Source organism: Ipomoea nil, unplaced genomic scaffold (genome assembly GCF_001879475.1).
Source record: "Ipomoea nil cultivar Tokyo-kokei standard unplaced genomic scaffold, Asagao_1.1 scaffold2805, whole genome shotgun sequence".
Taxonomy (NCBI): domain Eukaryota; kingdom Viridiplantae; phylum Streptophyta; class Magnoliopsida; order Solanales; family Convolvulaceae; genus Ipomoea; species Ipomoea nil.
The window spans coordinates 3,573,852-3,594,933 of record NW_017619233.1 but is presented as its reverse complement, the minus strand read 5'-3'; the positions used below and the strand labels follow the sequence as shown (position 1 = coordinate 3,594,933).

At 32.5% G+C, this 21,082-nt stretch overlaps 1 protein-coding gene across 1 annotated transcript; it reads right to left on the bottom strand.

Annotated features, from left to right (window-relative positions):
• Nucleotides 1-404: 404 nt before the first annotated feature.
• Nucleotides 405-1,515, bottom strand: LOC109158099. The gene is made up of 2 exons (XM_019305919.1): nt 1,367-1,515; nt 405-1,231 (listed from the first exon to the last, which is right to left on the bottom strand). Exon 2 carries the CDS (start codon nt 1,159-1,161, stop codon nt 700-702), a length of 462 nt encoding a protein of 153 aa, XP_019161464.1. The 5' UTR covers nt 1,162-1,231; nt 1,367-1,515; the 3' UTR covers nt 405-699.
• Between the last annotated feature and the right edge of the window lie 19,567 nt (nt 1,516-21,082).

Sequence of the window (21,082 nt, the reverse complement as noted above, 5' to 3'; positions counted from 1 at the left end):
GTATAAAGTATTGAGACTTGGATTAAAAAGTTCAATGTTATCACCCAACCGAATTCTAAGAAATAATGAAATCAATTTGAGGAATAATTGTTATTTAAACCATTGCAGTGAACTTAGAGTTGTTATAGCATGGACCAGGGTCCAATTGCAACTTTGCAAGGAGCACCATCTTAAACAACGTATAAATTGTGTATTTTTAATATTCAAATTGTGAATTTTTAGAATATAAAATGTGTTTTTAAATCAAAACATATGACATCTGTACAAAACAAGGTAATCAATTACATATATATTAATATTATGTATTCGTAGTATACAAATTGTGAATTGTGAAATTTAAAAGGTAAATTATAAACATTTAATATGTAAATTGTGAATATTCGACCTAGATGTAAACTTTAATGTCTATAAAAACAAATTTTCGTATCACGCCTCCAATTTTCATCAATGAGAAAAACTAAAATAACGAATGAATAAAGAAAAAAGACCCCCCCAATAAAAATAAATAAAAAATAATTAAAAAAAAAAAAAAAGACCTCTGTCAACTACTTGTAAGTTGTACCACCCCATCACTATGAAATTTATTGTATACAAAAATAACTATACGACCAGAATCTACTGACTGCTCAGTGTCAGATTATACCGGCCCACCGAATTCTCCGCCGCGTTTCTCGTCCAATTGAACCCCACGTTGGTGGTTCACGTGAATGTCGCAGTAGCGTTCTTGCCCAAGTCCATCGACGACGCATATCTCGACGAGAAATCAGGGTACGCAACACTATCCTCCCAATCGCCGTTATGATCCGGCCCGTTATCGAAGTTCAAGGCGTAACTCAACGGGTCGTACTGGAACTTCCCGGTTTTCGACCGGTTCTTGTTGAACCGCCGGATGAAAGTCTTCCATTTCGGCCCGGCGACCACCTCCGACCACTCTCGGACCTTCTTAACCGCTTCAACGCTCTTGGACAACCAACTGCTCGTCGTCTCGTCCTTTGGATTTTCCGACGTCGAGATAAGCTCCCAAGTCCGAACCGACGACCCGCCGGCGAACCCGAAACAAGGAATCCAAAAACAGCACCCCCGTTTCCCGTACTCCTGCGATTCTTCATTTACGTCGACATCTTTCGCCGGCAATTCTGGGACGCCATTCTTGTCCTCCATACCCGACCGATTTTATAAAATCAGCGAATTTACGATCTCTGCTGCAAACTGTGAGCCCTAATTTAGGGTTCTATCGTTTGCAGAGAGAAAGAGTTGCAGAACCCGACCCGAAAAAGTTAATAGGATAATTGAGAATGAATAGAGATTTTCAGTCCATATAAGGAAGGGGGAGAGTAACGGAAAAATGAGTAGGAGAGACGTTTACCGGCGAATACCGGTGGAGAGAGGGTTGACAACAGAGCTTCATCACAGGCCTACAGCTGGATCCAACCGGGTGCGCTCCTTGTTGTACGAAAAGGCAACATGCAAAGGTGGGCCACCCTTAATGGCTTGTTTGGTAGAAAGGAATTTCTTTCTCACTTAATTTTAGGGTGTGTTTGGAAACCTGGAAAATGAGTTCTGGAAATCATTTTTCAAGTTTCCATTGTTTGGATGTGTCTGGAAAATCAAGTCAACGGATGATTTCCGTTGACTTTGGAAAATAGGCTTGTTTTGGAGGAAAATGACTTCCCTTTTTTTGGGGAAGTCATTTTCCACCTTTTACACCAACATCACTACCACCACCAACATCATCAACACCATACCACCACCACCTCACTATCACCATCACCACCACTACTGCCGCCGCCACCACCACTATACCACCGCCACCACCACTATACCACCGTCACTACCACCACCACCACCGCCACCACCATACCGCCGCAACCATCGTCGTCGCCACCGTTGCCACCACACCACCACCATCACACCGCCGCCGCCGCCACTACCACCACCGCCGCCGCCACCACCACCACCACCACCACCACCATACCACCGCAACCATCGTCGCCGCCGCCGCCACCACCACCATACCACCGCAACCACCGTCGTCGCCACCACCACCACCACCACCACCATCACACCACCGCCGCCACCACCACCACGACCATACCACCGCAACTACCGCCACCACCACCACCACCATACCACCGCAACCACCATCGCTGCTACCACCACCACCATAATATTTTTGATATATTATTAGTTATTTTTTTTATTATATTTAAAATTATTATTATATTATTATTATATTATTATTATATATTATTATACATGTTGTAATATTCTAAATAAAATAATTAAAATGTTTAATTGTACAATTCTACTCATTTTCCAGAAAATGAACCAAACACACATAAACAGTTTTCCAGAATGCAACCAAACACCGGAAACGAAAATATTTTCCGAAAAATGACTCATTTTCCAGAAAACATTTTCCAGAAGTTATTTCCCTGCTTTCCAAACGGACCCTTAAAGAAGTGAAAAAGAAATTATTATAATTATTATTATTTTTTGAATGCTTATTATAATTTCATACAATTCTTTAAATGTGAATAATTGCGAGGCCCACTTCTCGTAAGAATTACAATTTTATAATACATCATAAGAAAATTTATAATCTAAAGATGAAATTGTCATTTCTAATAATTTTACATATTTTTTTAGAAATTATAAATTACACGGACATTTTAATAATTAAATTATTTATTATCTTTTAATTCTTTTATATATATCAAACACTATAATTAAAATTTTTAGTTTATGTTTACTTTATTCACACACTATTCTATTCACACAAAATTATACTTTATTTCTCTCTTAATTCTCTCATTGCAATCAAATGGCCTATAATTGAAAGGGAATATAATTTGGTACGGGATACAAGTTGGCATTTAGGCATAGCAATTAACGGTTGGATTAGATAACATCGCCGTTAAAATAAATGAAGCTTTTTTAAGTTTTAACGGTCGAAATCGAAGTTTATTGTTGCAAGCTGCCTTAGTCAAAACTAACACTAATTATTATGCGGAAAATATTAACAAAGCTCAAGATCTATTGGTATAACTAGTTACCAGGACTATGTGGTCTAATGGTACCCGGGTTAGACTTCCATTTGAAAGGTTGTGAGTTCAAGCCTTGGGCGTTATTTGTTCTTTGTGTTTCAGTAGGTTGAGAAAGTATACGAACAAAGCCAGTAGCATTCAAAAAATTGGTATAACTAGTTAGTAGTTATCACATGCGCATTGCACAAATATATAATTTGATGCTTAATGTGTATTTTTAAATTAGTGTTTCATAATGTGTATTTTTAAATTAGTGTTTCATAATTTATCAAAATATCATTCGATATACTGATGTATATTAATGCAAAATATCAAATTTTTATAAAAGTAAATATTTCAAGAATTCGTAACTATGACATATGTCAGAAATGTTGGATTAACTGGTACAATAGTAATTTTAGAGAAAATAACTCTCACTGGATAATACCATGAGTATAGTTTTTGCAATACAAAACCCTATTAATTGGCGTGATCCATGATTTCTCTTGTTGCCATTTCCGCTAGAAATGAATTCTTGATTTGATCTAGTCCTCTAGTCTGCTTCACTGCAATTTTAGTGTCTTGGCGCAGTGCACTTAAAAAACATAACCAAATCCTCATAACCCAAAAAGACAATGATAATATGTATAGTTTCTCAGCTTATTTGTGTTGAATATATACTGTAAATTAGGTGTACCGTTTCATCAATGCTCAATGCATGATTATAATTAATTGACCAACGTTCATGTTAAATTTTATATTATATTTTTTAAACACACTTTAACATATTCATAGTATATGTTTAACAATTATGTCAATTTTGATTGGGATGAGGTTCAAACCTAAGATCTTCCTTATGAAAATCAATGAGTAAGTTAAAAATAATAAATAGTTAACGGAATATTCCGTTACTAAAGTTTACACTAATAGAATACAGGGATATTAAGAAAAAGTAAATGATATAAGGGAAAATGACACTTTTTCCCCCTTTGTTATATACTTATAGCACTTTTCCCCCCTAAATTATTTAAGTGGCAGTTTTTCCCCCTAATATATTAAATGGACATATTTACCCTTAAAATAAATATTTCATTTATTTTTCTTCTCCAACAAATTATAACCACGATTTGAAAAAATAAAATACATTAAGTGTTAAATTTAGAATATTTTAAAAATAAAAAAATAAAATTTTAAATGAAAGTTTGAACCAACAATTCAAATTGGATCCAAAATCGTGAACCGACGGTTCAAAATAAAACTCAAATCGCGATTATATATACTTATATGTGAGAGTCAATATAAATGCGGAAAAAAATACACTATTTGCAAATATTATAATTCTAATTTAAGCTATTGCTAGTAGTTGTTCCGATTTGAACCTCCGATTCACGGTTCAGGATCCATTTTTTCCAGTTCACGATTTTAATAAACGGAAACCCAAATATTGGGTTATGTTATGAATCATAACCGAAATTTTTTAATTTGATTGCTATAGTGTTTTGTTCAGTTCGAACCGAACCGTGGTCATCCCTACGTATAAGCAATAATTTGGTGAAGAAGAGAAATAAATAAAATATTTGTTTTAAGGGTAGAAATGTCCATTTAATATTATCAGGGGGAAAAACCGCCACTTCTTTAATAATTGAGGGGGCAAATGTGAATGCATGAATAACTCAGGGGGAAAAAGTGCTATAAGCATATAACACAGGGGGAAAAAATGCCATTTTCCCATGATATAATAGAGGGTAAAAATATAAAATAGAAAAAATAATAAAAAAAATACTAAAATCAAAATAATATGAAGTTATGAACCTTTCATTTCAACAAACAATTACACTATCATTTTTTAGTTCTTATTATTAGGTTTGTAGATGTAGATTAAAATTAGAAAAACAATATCATTTTAACACATGAATTATTTAAAAAAATTTAATTACATTATCGAACCAAAAAAAAAATAAAAATTGCATCGAACCCTTGAACCCCATGAAAGGGAGCACCATTTTAGCCCATGAATTATTTAAAAAAATTTTTTTTCCATCAGATAGGAGGGGGTTACCCGAAAACAGATCAAAACACACCCTAAAGCTCAGGCTACACGAGAGGTTCTTCGAAACGAGACCTCTCCCAATCTATCCATCGAACACACAAAAAAAAAAATAAAAAATAAAATAAAAAATTGCATCGCACCCTTGAACTCCATAAAAAGGTAGCACTTAATATTCTTTTTGAGTTCACGTTAACTACTTTCTCAATTTACTAAAAGAATTAATTTCACTTTTGGTCCCACGACTTTTGATGTTCTATCACTTTTGGTGCACAACTTTAAAAATTTTTAATTTTGGTGCCTAACTTTGTTATTTTTATCAGTTTTGGTCCTTTCGGCCAAATTGACAGCGAAATGTTACTGGATTTTATATTGTTAGGGGTAAATTGTCATCCCAAGGAAACATTTTCAATATCTAAACAAAATCACTGTAAAATTATATCTATAGGTGTTTGACGATGAAAATAATGGGGAAGACGGGCAGAAACCAGACAGATCTATGGGATTTATAGTTTCGACCATTGACAAACTCTTCTTTTCCTCTTAATATGATTTTTCTTTTGTTTAAATATTGAAGATCTTTCCATGGGATGACGATTTTGCCCCTAAAATATAAAATCCAGAAATATTTTACCGTCAATTTGGCTGGAAGGACCAAAACTGATAAAAATAACAAAGTTAGGCACCAAAATTGAAAAAATTTAAAGTTGTGCACCAAAAGTGATATGAACTCAAAAGTCGTGGGACCAAAAGTGAAATTAATTCTTTACTAAAACGCACATAATAAATATCTCCTCCACTGACTGACTCTGTTATATTGTAGTATCTATTCAAACTACTTTTTCAATCTAAATGACTATGTTATATTGTAGTATCTATTCAAACTACTTTCTCATTCTAGAGGCTCGAACCAACAACCTCTCACATAAGAGAACAACTTGGTGCCAGTGAACCACAAGGTCCTTGGCACTTGTATATTTTGTTAATATCTAATGTTCATAAATATTATAGAAGTTCAATTCACATAATATTATAGAGTGTAATATTCTTTTATACACTCATAAAAAAGTATATTATATTCAAAAAGATACTCCTTTCATTCCAAAAATAATATCCAATTTTATAATTTAAATACTATTAACTTTTTACTATACTCAATGTACATTTTATACTATTAACATTTTATAATGATTAAGATTAAGATAAGATATGTATCATCATTTGATTTAGACTTGCAAAAATAAAAATTAAAGGACAAATGATAAGAGTTTAATTGATGGATAATTATGTCTTGGGAAAAAAAACAAAGAAAAAAAAAAGAAAGTACACAAAAGAATATTTTTTTTGAATGCTACTGGCTCTATTCCTTCACTAAGACTTAAACCAATCGTTATACCCTACACCACGACGCACATAGCACTGTGCGCCGCGCGCCTCCCAAAACGACGTCGTTTTGGGGTCGTTTTGGGAGGCGCGGTAGGAAGTTGCTGGGATTATGTGTATTTGTTCACACAGTTATATGTATTTGTTCATACAGTTATGTGTATTGGTTCATACAGTTATGTACATTTTTATACAATTATGTTCATTCTTTTTATACAATTATGTACATCCGAATAAGAAAATTTGTGTGTATTATGTTAATAGTTGATGTGTATTATGTTAAAAGTTTATGTTTATTATGTATTATGTTAGATTATGTGTATTATCTTTTAAAAAGAGTATGTATATTTTGTTATATAATTATGTACATTCATGTATACAATTATGTGTATTCTAGTATAACATTATGTACATTCTTGAACAGCGGGTTTTTTTTTTAAAGAAAAAACTACTGCCATTCACTGGGGCGGGAAATTTCAAAAAAAATAAAATAAAATAAAAAATAAAACGACGTCGTTTTGCATCTGGGCGCATAGTGCAACGCGGGCCGTGGTGTAGGATATAAATTGCCGACTTAAACTCAACCTTCCAAATGTAAATCCAAACTAATTACCATTAGACCATATAGTCTTAGTGTTTACAAAAGAATATGATTACCTTATCGTAATTAAAGGGAATCGCAAGGAATAGATTATGCGATAGTGATTAGTAAAATCAAGAGAAGATATATAATTTAGGGTTGGGGTTCAGCCTTTTGGAAGAAGAGAAGATATATAATACTGCATGAATTACTTTCGAAGGAATGTTATTGGCCTAATCTATACTATTAATCTATATCTATATACTATTAAAAAAGTAAAATCTTCTTCTTCGACTTTCCCGCTCAAACTTTTTTTTAAATATTAATATTAATTAATTAATTTATTGGTAAAACAATTAATAAACTTTAATTGGTAACAAAATTTTATATGAAAATTAACTAATATCTATTAATTGGTAATATTTTTTGAAAAATTCTGTGTAATAACGTAAATTTATAAGGAAAAAATAATGATTTATTAATTATATTTACACCAATAATAATAATTCGAATACTGATTTTACACTAATCTATACTATTAATAAAGTAAAATCATCTTTTTAAAATACACATGATTGGTGTGGTGGTTCAGCACCTCGTCCCTTAAGCATGGGTTGGAGGTTCAATCTTTACCCAAATAAATGGAGCAAACTGTTTGGCCAGTCTTTTAGCTACTATTGGCTGGAGGGGGGATGGGGGGGGGGATACCCATCCTCCTCTTCAACTTTCCAGAGTCTTTTAGCTACTATTGGCTGGAGGGGGGATACCCATCCTCCTCTTCAACTTTCCAGAGTCTTTCAGCTACTATTGGCTGCAGGGACGGAGCCAGAGGGGGGGGGGGGGGGAGGGGGGAGGCGGGGGGCGGGGGCAAAGGGGGCAGCTGCTCCCCCTCACCCCATCCCCACCCGATATATAATATTTGTATGTATATATAGTATAGGTTTTAGTATTAGTATAAAAAAACTAGTAAATATTAACAAGTAAGGAGTTAGATTAGTTAGTAGAGTATGTGTTTGGTAATAGAAAAAGTTTTGGGTTCAAATCCTTGCATTAACATAGCTTTACATATTTTGAGTCCTTCCCCTAAGGCCTCAATACAGTTACTTTTTTAATATTTAATACACACACACGCGCGCGCATATATATCTAAAAACATAATAAGTGTGTATGAAAGTTATACCCTTCATTTATGTCCGTTTTTTCCATTAAGTTTTATGATACATTATGCTATAAATGTTGTACTATACCATATTTTGGACAAACATACCCCTACCGTTATAACTTCCGTTATCTTTTCCACTATTGCTACCATGTACATGCATCCACCATATATTTTCTTATTTCCAATAATAATAATAATAATAATAATAATAATAATAATAATAATAATAATAATAATAATAATATACACATTATATATTGTGGTTATATGTTAGTTATTTCTTAAAATATAAATATTAAATTTATAGAAATGTTTTACATTATTATTATTATTATTATTATTATTATTATTATTATTATTATTATTATTTACAATAATTTAAATATCTAAAATCTAAATAAATTTAAAATTTTAATATAAAATATTAATTTGAATATATAAAATATTAATATTGGGCACCTATTTTTTGCGCATCGCGCATAAGAAATACTAGTATATATATATATATATATATATATATATATATATATATATATATATATATATATATATATATATATATATATATATATATATATATATATATATATATATATATATATATATATATATATATATATATATATATATATATATATATATATATATATATATAACATTCTTTTATATTAATACTGAGATGTGTAATTTATAATGTGTTTTCTATTCGAATTATTTTATCAAATTAATTATGTTTCATATTTTGTTATGAATATTTTTATAAAGTTTCGATACGTTTTATTTTTTCGCACATATCTAACAATATTTACAATTATATTTCTTAGGTAATGGTTATAAATAAAAAAAAAACTTAAGTAATTTTTTTTAAAATTATATATTTTGTTTTAATGTTTCGCTTTTACTGAAAAAAATTTCTGAATCCGTCCTACTTCTTCGCCCCTCCCCGCCCCCCTCCCCCCCCCCCCTTCCCTCAATCGAATTTCTGACTCCGTCTCTGTCTCCCTGATTGGCTGGAGGGATACCCATCCTCATCTTCAACTTTCCAGAGTCTTCTAACTACTATTGGCTGGATGGCTCAAATTTTTCTAGGGAAAAAAAAAAATCATTATCCATAACCAGTTTTCAAAAACTTTCTAGGTTCTCATTTTCCATTGAAAAATTAGAATTGTGGTCAAACTTAACTATTTTCCAAGTAATAAAATATGAAAATGTCTAATATCCAATTTTCTTCATATTAAGATTATTTTGAAAGAAAGAATATGCTAAATAATGCAGAAAAAAAAGTTTATTTACAACATTCTTTACTCCAAAAATAACAATAATAAAAATAATTGAACATTTTTTTTTGTGTTGCATAAACTAATCTCAAATGCTCTTTGCGATGTAAATCCATTATCATGTAATATAATGAAAAAGTCTTCAAATTTAGGATCTCATATTCCCAATTACTCCAAAAACTCTGAAATTCAAGTTAAGAAACTAGAAAAATGTTGAGATTTTTAAGCAATATTCAAGGAAATTACAAGTAAACAACAACATATAAAGCGCAGAATATAACCTGATGCAGATTAATTACAAAATTATAGATTATTAGTGATTGATTACACTATAATAGAATAAATCACTTTTTAACTGTAATAATTTTAGTACTAAAATGAAAGAAAAATTCAATACCTTAGTTTGAGAAACGATTCTAGGGTTTCAGAAATTGAAATGCATAACTAGATACAATAATCTGCCAAGTCAGTGCATTTATTATAAAATTGAGAAAAGCAAACAGTAAAATTAAAGGATTAACACAGTCGGCCACCGCCGACTGTGTGACTGACTTGAGGGTAACGGCTACCTTAAACCTTAGCGACCAGGCTACGGCCGACGGACGACTAGAAGACGGTTCTGAACTGCAAGTTGAATGAAGACTGGTTTCTTCATTTATAGATGTGTGGTGGGCGGTGTGCGGTCGACGGTCGACGATGCGCAGTATAATCAGGCCAATGATTGTCTGAATGTCAAACGTTCATGCCTTAATATATATATATATATATATATATATATATATATATATATATATATATATATATATAATCAGGATCAGGTGAGGACCTAATCTTAGGTGAGGACGCGAGGACTAATCTTGTGCGTTTGTTTTTTTATTTGGATGATCCAGATTTGAGTTCTTGAGATGACTTTGGATTGATCTTTTTTGTTAAAGTGGGATAATAGTGTCTTTTTCTATTTTTTTTAAGTGTGAACGCATGTATAATCCTTGGCCAAATAAATTTCCTATTTTCTTGGATCATCACCGTTGCAATTTGGAGCCGCGATTTCTTCATCATTGATTGAGTGTTCGCCCATGCAAACTAATCAGTATTTTTTATTTTTTTTCTCTTGTTCTTTTGAGTATAATATTGTCTATATTTGGATTGTTGTGTATATGTATAAATGCCTGGGTAGTACGATTGTGCATTCGTGTGTGCTGATTGTGCAACCTAGTGTTGTAAGTTGTGCACTATAGGTTAGGGAGTTGTGCATTATAGCACATAGTTCAATGCATCGTAGAACATTGGATGTTCACTATGATTTTTTGGCGGGGTTTGAATGCACAACAATGAAGTTATTGATGCACAACACTCAGTATAGGAATGCACAATATTTTGTATAGGAATGCACATTTTTTAATAAGACTGATTTACCCTAAATTTATATATTTTAATATTTTAAAGGGATTTGTTTTCTTAATCCGTGTGATTTGTTTCTTTTAATCTCAATCATACATCATTCTGATTTAATGGTCTAGATTAGTCCTCACGTCCTCACCTAAGATTAGGTCCTCACCTGATCCGGACCCTATATGTATATATATATATATATATATAGCATGAAAATGACGTAATTTTGAAACTGTCTGTCTATACAATATCTACATGTTGATTATTAATTGAGCAATTATTTAATCAAATTCAATTAATGATAACATCAGAAAACATAATCGATCAAACTCAATTATTCAATTACACTATATAATATTCGATGTTATAATTTACACAATTGTATATCCATCTAAATATTCTTAATATATTACACTAAATTCATTCCATGCAACGCACGGGTGAAAATACTAGTAATTAATAAAACCTATACATAAGGGAACGCTATATGATCCTGCATTTTATTATATTTATTTACTTAAAAAAAATTGTTATACATTTTAGAATTTATAATGGAAAAAAATATTGTTCCATCTCATTAAATATGATTAAATTTGAATATGAGAGAATTAGTGGGAAGTTTGGAGGAAAAGGCAGTAGCTGGCCTGGGATACACTGCACGCTAAGCTACCAAAAAGAATAAAAATAAAGAATGAATGCAGTGATTGATCATATATATATATATATATATATATATAATTCTATTAAGAGCGAATAATGTTAGACCTTTAATATACATCTACAATTCTAACAAAAGCCAATAATGTTAAGCCTTTAACTGAAATAAAAAAATGTTAGTGGTAATGATTTATTAAAATGAATGGTTTATATTATTTTGATATTGATATTTTTTTAATGATTTTTCTTATTTACCCTTTATTATATATAATTTTGCATTGATATACCTTGAATTACTTATTTAAAAATAATCATCGTACATTATCTCATTCGCGTGAAAAATCTAGTATATAATGTTTGTCCTAATGCTGAATATATAACAAAACAACAAATTGAAAATTGCTAGCATGCCTCACGCCAACTACCTGTGATTTATGGTAATTATAGATAGAAAAAAGAGTTCGTTGCTAAAAGTCTAAACTAATAGCTTGACCACACATTTTAAATTCAGATGTATCTGTGAGACGAGACCGCTCGAGTTGGTTTATTATGAAAATGTGATACTAATAAGAAATAAATTAAAGTGTTTGTAATTGTAAGGATCTTGTATTAGTCCAATGGCACCAAGTTTCCTCTTTATATAGGAGGTTGTGGGATTAAGTCTTAGTGGAGACGATATTAACATACTACAGTAAGTGTTTGTAACTTATAAGAAAAAATGTAATACTTTCAAAATATTAATGTATTTTAATTTTTTTTTTCAAAAGTATTAGACGTTTCCATAAGTAATAAACATTTTATTCTTAATTATTACAGAGTATTACATTTTCACATTGATCCGACCCGCCTCACAAATCATATAAATTATTGCTTTCGAACTCGCGATTTTGTGTATGTGATTGACTCTAATACCAAATTAAAGTATTTGTTACATTTCAACTTAAAAGTTTAAATTGATAATTAGACTGTACATTTATGTTTAATTGTTTATATATATATATATATATATATATATATATATATATATATATATATATATATATATATATATATATATATATATATATAGAAAATTTCAATTTTGGTCATATGATTATATGAGTTTTGTTAATTTCAGCACCTGACTTTCAAAAGTGTCAATTTAGTACTTTGGCTATGTAATTTTTATCAATTTTAGTCCCTCCGGTCAATTTAGTCATTTCACATCTCTTCCTTCTTCTCCGGCGAATTCATTTTTTCCGGCGAATCCGTCGAAGCAGCACACCTTCCAAAGCATACTTAAACTCATTCGTCCAAGCCATCGTCGGCGATTTATTAGTGTTCAGATGGCCAAAATACCGATTGAAAACATCTGGCTGTTTGTATAAGGGGAGCTTGCGATATCGGCGGACCTAGAAATCTCCGAACTGCACTTCTCTTTGTGCTCGTCTAGCGCACCTCCTGCCAAAATTCCGGTTGAAAGCTTTTCCAGCAAAAAAAAAGCTTGCTCGAAGAAGAACGCGAAATGCTAAAATTGATGTTGATGCCTATTTATTCTAAAACTTCTTTATATCAACATTATGCTAAAATTGATGTTGAATAAATTCTTCTCTTTTTGGATAATGTTGAATAAATACTTCTCTTTTTGGATAATGTTGAAAGCATCGTAGCACACCTCATCCTCGGATTCGCGGGAAAAGATGAATTCGCCGGAGAAGAAGGAAAGAAATGTGTAATGACTAAAATACCCTCATTATTTTAATTGTTAAAATTTTCCGGCCAAATTTGGCCGGTAATTTGATCGGAGTCACCAAAATTAATAAAAATTGCATAGTCAATGTACTAAATTGACACTTTTGAAAATTAGGTGCTGAAATTAATAAAAATAACAAAACACATATAGTCATATGACCAAAATTGAAATTTTCTCTCTCTCTCTATATATATATATATATATATATATATATATATATATATATATATGCTCAACAAAAAGAAGTGATAAATAAAATAAAGTGATCAATAAAATAAAGAATTTTATATATAATTAATTATCGGATACCTAAAAGGGAGTAGCTAGCTGCATGTCCCACTCCACAGGTAAAATTAATTTAATTATGAAAAATATTTGGTGCACTTTTATTTTCTTCTCTCAATTTCTACTTCTTTTTACAAATTATTCATGTTGATATTTTGTCTGAGATTCACATGATAAAAAAATCTATCTTTAATTGTCACATCATGAATAAAAGTGAGGGAGTAAAATTTGAGAATATATATAGTATAACTCTTTAACTATTCTATTATAAGAAAATTTTTAACAAAATAAGTTATAGTTGGATTAACCAATAGTAGTACTTATAAAATGAAAAAGATGGAGTATATAATGGTAATTACTAATTAGTGAGAATCGTCAAAAATTTAATTATATGGAGCCAAGTCTAACACCCAGTATCTTGAACAATGTGATGACGGTGTATAAGTAAGAAAATAAAGTTGGACATTTGCTAATAGCTATAGCTTTTGACGTAAATGGTAAGCGTTTGATCATAACAAGTGGCATAAGAGCCAAATTACGGGTTTGAGTCTCAGTAATAACATTTAAAATTGGTTGATGCTAGGAGGGAGGAATTGTTGGGCAAAGGCAGCACCCATTTAGGCTCGTTAGGCGGAGGCCGGTAAAGGGGACCAAGTCCAGCACCCAGCGTCTCGAACAATGTGATGATGATCTATAAGTCTTAGTGTGAGGGAGTTGATGAATGTCCTAAATGATGCTTTTTTCTTGCATATTTTGACACTTTTTCTTGTTATTCATTATATTATGGTGTCATTTTGGTCACTTATGGAATTATTGCGTCTGTTAGGTTATTTGATAAAGAAATGATATTTTAAGGCATTTGGTGAAGTATTTGATCAAGAGTTTGGAGCCACCTTAACACGATAATACAATTGGATGACCAAAGTAATGATTTTTGGAGTTTTGGGATGGACTATGGCGTAACTCGCGGCCGAGGAGAGCACCGAAGCATTACCAAAGACCTTAGAGGCCTCCCCTGCTAGCCATAGACGTGGGCATACCTGTGGCTAGAAGACAGTGTGCACTGTCTTGTGGGCACGAGTCTGGGAACGCCCTTGCTTGCACCCGTGCCTGTAGACACGGAAAATTTGAAGCCGACAAGTGGACCAATTAAATCATTATTGAGCCCAATTTCGGAGTTGATTATTAATCCAATTTAATTAATTGAGCTATGATAATTAAATTAATTTAATTAGTCCAAGTAAATTTGATTTGGGCTATTGAATTAATTAATTGGTCCAAACCCATTTCATAATTGAATTATAATTATAATTATAATTTAAATATAATATGATTTTATTATATTTGAATTAGATAATTATAATTTAATTTGAATTTGAATTAGATGATAGAATAATGAACCTAGACTTGATTTTGGCAAGGTTCATTTTAGTAGATAATTAATTAATTTAATTAAATAAATATTAGTGGAATTTGTTGAGGGATTTTAGTTACAAACTTCACTATAAATAGAGCTTCAATTTCATTCTCTAAATCACACCTTAAATACATTGACAACAACTTGAAGGCTTGAGAGCTTGAAGGCATTGAAGAACGCTTGAAGACTTGAAGGCTTGAAGATTTGAGAGCTCTTTTGAAGGCATTTGAAGATCTTGAAGAATTAAGGCATTTTTTTGCAGGTTTTAAAGATCTTGAAGCAACTTGAAGCCTTTTTGTAGGTACTTTGAAGATCTTGGAGCCTTTTGAAGGCAACTTGAAGCTATTGCAGGCGCTTTAATTTGATGTTTTGCAGAGTTGATTGCTTCGAAGCTTGACGTTTGCTGTTGAAGATCACGCCACTTGAACCCCGGAAGCTACGCCATTTGAATCCCGGAGGCACGCGCCAATTGAATCCCGGAGGCTACGTTACTTGAATCCCGGAGGCACTTCAGTAGATTTGGAGCTTGGCAGAATTGATTGTCTCGAAGGTATTGAAGTCTTTTGAAGGCATTTGAGGATCTTAAGGCAACTTGAATCCATTGCATGTGTTTTGAAACTTTGCAGGGTTGATTGTTTCTAATTTTTTGACGCTTGCTGTTGAAGATCACGTCATTTGAATCCCGGAGGCTACGTTACTTGAATCCCGGAGGCACTTCAGTAGATAACGTTAGTGAAGAATCATAGTACTAGACAGAGATTGTGTACCTGCATATTGAATTATACATACACTGTACAAGGAATTTTGTGGAATATATACAAAGTTTATTTTTTGTGTTTACAGTGCCCATGAGTCAGTGGGCATGGTTATGTGGGCACAAGTGTGGCCACACCCGTGCCCGTGCTTGTGTCCAGCCTCTGCAACTTTTAAAAAGCACTTTGTCTTGTCTTTAAGAGAACTCTTTTCACCCCAAAAACTCATCTTTCATTTTCCTCTCATTCCCTAGTTAGGTTTAGCTCTAGAATAGCTTAGATTAGTGTAGATCTCTTGTTCCTTTCCATTTCCAAGCTCAAGAACACTTTGCAATCTTTGATTTCAAGGCTTCAATAGAGAAGTTTTCTTATTCATCTATTCCCTTTACTTTTCATTTATGCTTTCAATTACTCTTTTAATATTGTGTATCTATTGTTATATTATGTGTAACTAAGTGTTTTGGGACTATGATTTTGTTTGATTTCTTGCTATTGATGCCTATATGAGTTGTATTGCATAAATGATATTATTTTTGGGTGTTCTAGGGTTTGTTGTGTGAATTGAGTTTGTTTTGAAATTGTGTGTAATTGTTGGATCCCAATTATATGCTTTATTTGGAGTGTGTTTGTTGCTACGAGAGTAGAGCTTGTACACTAGCCACACATTCACACACTTAATGCCCAATACGAGAGTATTTTTGTTGTTAAGGAGAATATATGCCTTGTGTTCTTGTTTGGGCATCCTGGGGTTGAACCACGAGAGTGGAGTTCAAGGTGAGGTTGCAAGTCCAAATAACTACGAGAGTGGTATTTGGACACTTTTGTGCATCTCACTTACCATATGCCTTGTTCTAATTCTCTAATCCTTAGTACAATATTTGACATCTTAGTTTGAATCAACAAGTACCGGTCCTTTGTTTTACTTGTCTTATTTGTTATTGGTTTAATCATATCAAACCAACTCATTAATGATAGGCCTAGCTTCTATAAGGATAGTTCTAACTTGTGCTTAACTTCACTTTGCATCAATTCCTAACATTACAAGAGCCATCTCCCGTGCAACGATAACTTAACTCTATACTGTGATTTGATACTTGATGGATGTGTGAAATCGTCCTTATCAATTACTGCCACGAACACCACCACCACAACCACCAATACCACTACCACTACCACACAACAACGACCTCCACCACCACCACCACTACCACTACCACCACCGCCACCATCACCAACACCACCACATATTATTATTATTATTATTATCATCATCATCATCATCATCATCATCATCATCATTATTATTATTATTATATGTTCATTAACCAAACAGAAAAATATAATTTATTAACTTTCAGCTAAATAGAAAAAATATAGTTTTCTGACATTTAACCAAACACCAGAAAATTAAAATATTTTTAGAAAATGAGTCATTTGTTTGGAAATCAATTTTCAGAGAACATTTTTCGAATTTTCAAACCCCAATATTTCATTAGAGCAACACCATCAATAATTTTTGAGATTTTTTTTCTTCTCCTAAAAGGTTGAATTCCCTTAGTCATCAATGTTATAATTCATTAGAGCAACACCATCAATAATTTTTGAGATTTTTTTTCTTCTCCTAAAAGGTTGAATTCCCAACCCCAAGAGCCCCCCACACCTTGGCCGGACAGAGCAGTTGGGAAGGCGTAAATCGCGGTGACTCAATGGCTCAATAGACAGGGTCAAACGACGGTGCGCACAATGGGATCTACTCACTTTGGCCATAATCCCCACACCGCCGATGTCGTGTTCTGAACCTTGGTCTCTTCTCTTAAATACTGTCTATTAAACTAGTGAACTAAATCAATTTTTTTTTTTTTTTTTGTTTTGTTTTGTTTTGTTTTATTTTGTTTTTTTAGGAGGGAGAGGACCAGAGGGAGGAGGAGAGAGAAGAAAATAAATTTGCAATAATTAGAGTTTTTTTGTGAGACCAACACAAAGAGTGAAAAAAGAAAAAGAAGCTAGCTTGAGGCGCTTTGAAAGCACCAAGCGCGCCCAATTGAGTAATTGACGCGTGCGTAAATCTTAATTTTTTTTCCACACAATTGTTATCTTTTTTTTTTCCTCGTCTTTTTTCCTCATTTATCTTTCCTAGGGCTGTGCATTGGTCAGATACGGACGGATCGGATTTCCTATCCGTCAATCCGATCGGATTTCGAATTTCTTTTACCCTCCCGAATCCGTAAAATTTGAAGGACAAACCCTATCGGATTTCATATATTCAGATTTCAGTTATCCGTTTCGTATTTCGGATTGTAATCGGATATTAATAAATTAATATAAAATAATTCTAAATAAATAAGTCATGCAACTATAGCAAAAAACATACAAAATAGTTTAAGCACTTAAGCTGTTAAGCCCTTAAGCAAGTCACTCCATAACAAATTAGCAATAAATTAAAGGCATACCATAGCAAAACATACAACTATGAACTATACAAGTTTCAAACTAAGTTAATAATTAGTTAATTACAGATTTTCAATGATTATACAAAAAAAAAAAAAAAAAAAAAAAAAGCTTAACTGCTTAAGACTAAATTGTTTAACAAAATAGTTTAAGCACTTAAGCTGTTAAGCAGTCACTGAGTCACTCCAAAGTCCAGTCAGCAGTCAACACCTACAGGGCTCAGGCTCTTCACTCTTCAGCAGTTAGCAAAATCAGACTATCAACAGTCAGCACAATCAACACTAATCTAGTCATCTATTCTTCTTCCTGTTAGTATTTAAACTTAAAACAATATTAGTCTTTAGAGTTTAGATTACAAAGCAAGTAAGCAACAGACTATTAGACTAACAAAACTAGGCATTAGGCTCACTGACTCGGAATGCATTTTTCCATATCAAGTAAGAATGTGGGCAAATTGCTCAGAATGTGTTATATTAGCACATTAACAACACACCAACTCCATTCCATTTATTCAGACAAAAGTGAAAGCTTCATCACAGCCAGCAAATAAAATAGAATGCATTCAAACTGAACAGAGAGCAAGGAACAAGGAAGAATTATACCAGAATTTCAGAGAAATTGCCAAATTAGGCTCAACACATCAAATGGCAGCAACATTTCAACAATAGAAAGTTGCCAAGACAAGAACACCACTTGCATTACAAAATGAAACAGCATAACAGAATATCATATAGTTATTGTAAACAAATATTAAACACATTACATTTATTGTTCTCAACATTACACTAATATTGTATTATTGTTAGACTAACAATATTAGTCTTTAGAGTTTAGACATAAGACATGTAAATAGAAAACAACAAAACAACATACTAACAATACTAGGCATTAGGCTCAGAATGTATTTTTCCATATCAAGTAAGAATGTGGGCAAATTACTCAGAATGTATTTTTCCATATCAAGTAAGAATGTGGACAAATTGCTCAGAATGTGTTATATTAGCACATCGACAGCACACCAACTCCATTCCATTTATTCAGACAAAAGCGGAAGCTTCATCACAGCCAGCAAATAAAATAGAATGCATTCAAACTGAACAGAGAGCAAGGAATAGTTTTACACTTTTACCAGAATTCCAGAATTGCTGAAATGGCCAAATTGGGCTCAACTCATCTAATGGCAGCAACATTTCAATAACAGAAAGTTGCCAATCCACTTAGAAACTAAACACCACTTGCATTACAAAAGGGCAAAGGCAACAACATAACAGAATATCAGATAGATTAAAGAAATGAACACATTGTAAACAAATATTAAATACATTACAGTGATTGTTGGCAACATTGATGGTATAGTAGATGAAGCTCTAGTGGACAATTCTGCAAAAGTGAAAAACAGAATAAGTAAGCTTAAGTAAACTAGGAAATAAAGAAATAAAGAATAAAGAAAGTAACTGAAAGTAATTAAAGTCTGACCTTTCTCTAATCTTTCAACATCCTCCAGGTTCTCCTCAACTTGGATTGGCTGATTAGGTGCCATCAACCAATCTTGTGTACACAGTAGTGCTTCCATTATTTTAGGAATCAAGGATCTCCTAAATGGATCAAGTACTCTTCCAGATGTACTAAATGCACTCTCAGATGCAACTGTGGAAATAGGAACTGCAAGCACATCTCTAGCCATTTTGGAGATAATATGAAATCTCTCACTATGGCTCTTCCACCACTTTAACACATCAAAATCAACAGATTCATCATCCTCCACAAGACTTTCACTCAAGTACACTTGCAACTCAGTTTGCTTACTGCTTCCACCACTTTCCAATCTTTTTTTTTTTTTTTTTAAGTTGGCTCTTCAAAGATGCATGAGGTCTACCAACTGTACAAGTAGTAGCCTGACTAGCCTCAGACTGGACTGCTTGAGTAGAGGATGCAGTGTGGGTAGAACTGACAGAGTATGTAGCTGCATAGTCATCATACAAAGCAGCCATTGCAGATTGAACCTTGGTAAAACAAGCTTTGCCTTTAACTTCTCCATACAGCTGGGCAAACTGATGAGGCATGTATTCCTCCTTATCTCTAGGGTCCAGAATATTGGCAAAAAAAAAATGACTGATGAGGCATGTACCCCTCCTTATCTCTAGGGTCCAGAATATTGGCAAAAAAAAATGACAGAGTTCATTTTTTCTGGATCACCCCAATATTTGTCAAACTTGTTCCTCATTTGTGTCCCCATTGCCTAAAACAGAAAAAAAAAAAAGTTACAAGTTACAAATTTACAAATTACAGAAATAAAGCAAGCAAACAAACTAAACAAATTTAAAGATAATACCTTTTCAGTCTCAGCTGGAGAGTTCACCATAGCTTCAAGCATGCAACTGAGATCAGAGATCTCAGAGAAGAATGTGTTTGATGTGACATAAAGTGAACCAGAGATTCTCACTGTCATATCATAAAATACTTTCAACAACTTCACTAAACTTTCCACAGAACACCAATCCAAGAAGGAAGGAGCACTCCCCAACTAACATAACCAATTAACCATACAACCATACTTAGTAAGTCAGTACTCAGTACTGACATACATCTCTATATCTCTATATATAATATAGCAGAATCAAGGTGAAATTTTTTTCCCTCCATTTGGTACATTTGAGAGTTATGGAATATCAAGGGTTTAGGAACTTCATAATCATCATAAATAAATAAATAAATAAATAAATAAATAAATAAATAAATATATATATATATATATATATATATATATATATATATATATAGATTTATAAAATATTACAATGTATAACTATACTTACATTTTTAATAAAATTAATTCTGCTTTGTATCATAACATTACAACAATACTTATAAATTTTTGTCCGTGCATCGCACGAGGCAAATACTAGTAATTACATATAACACAT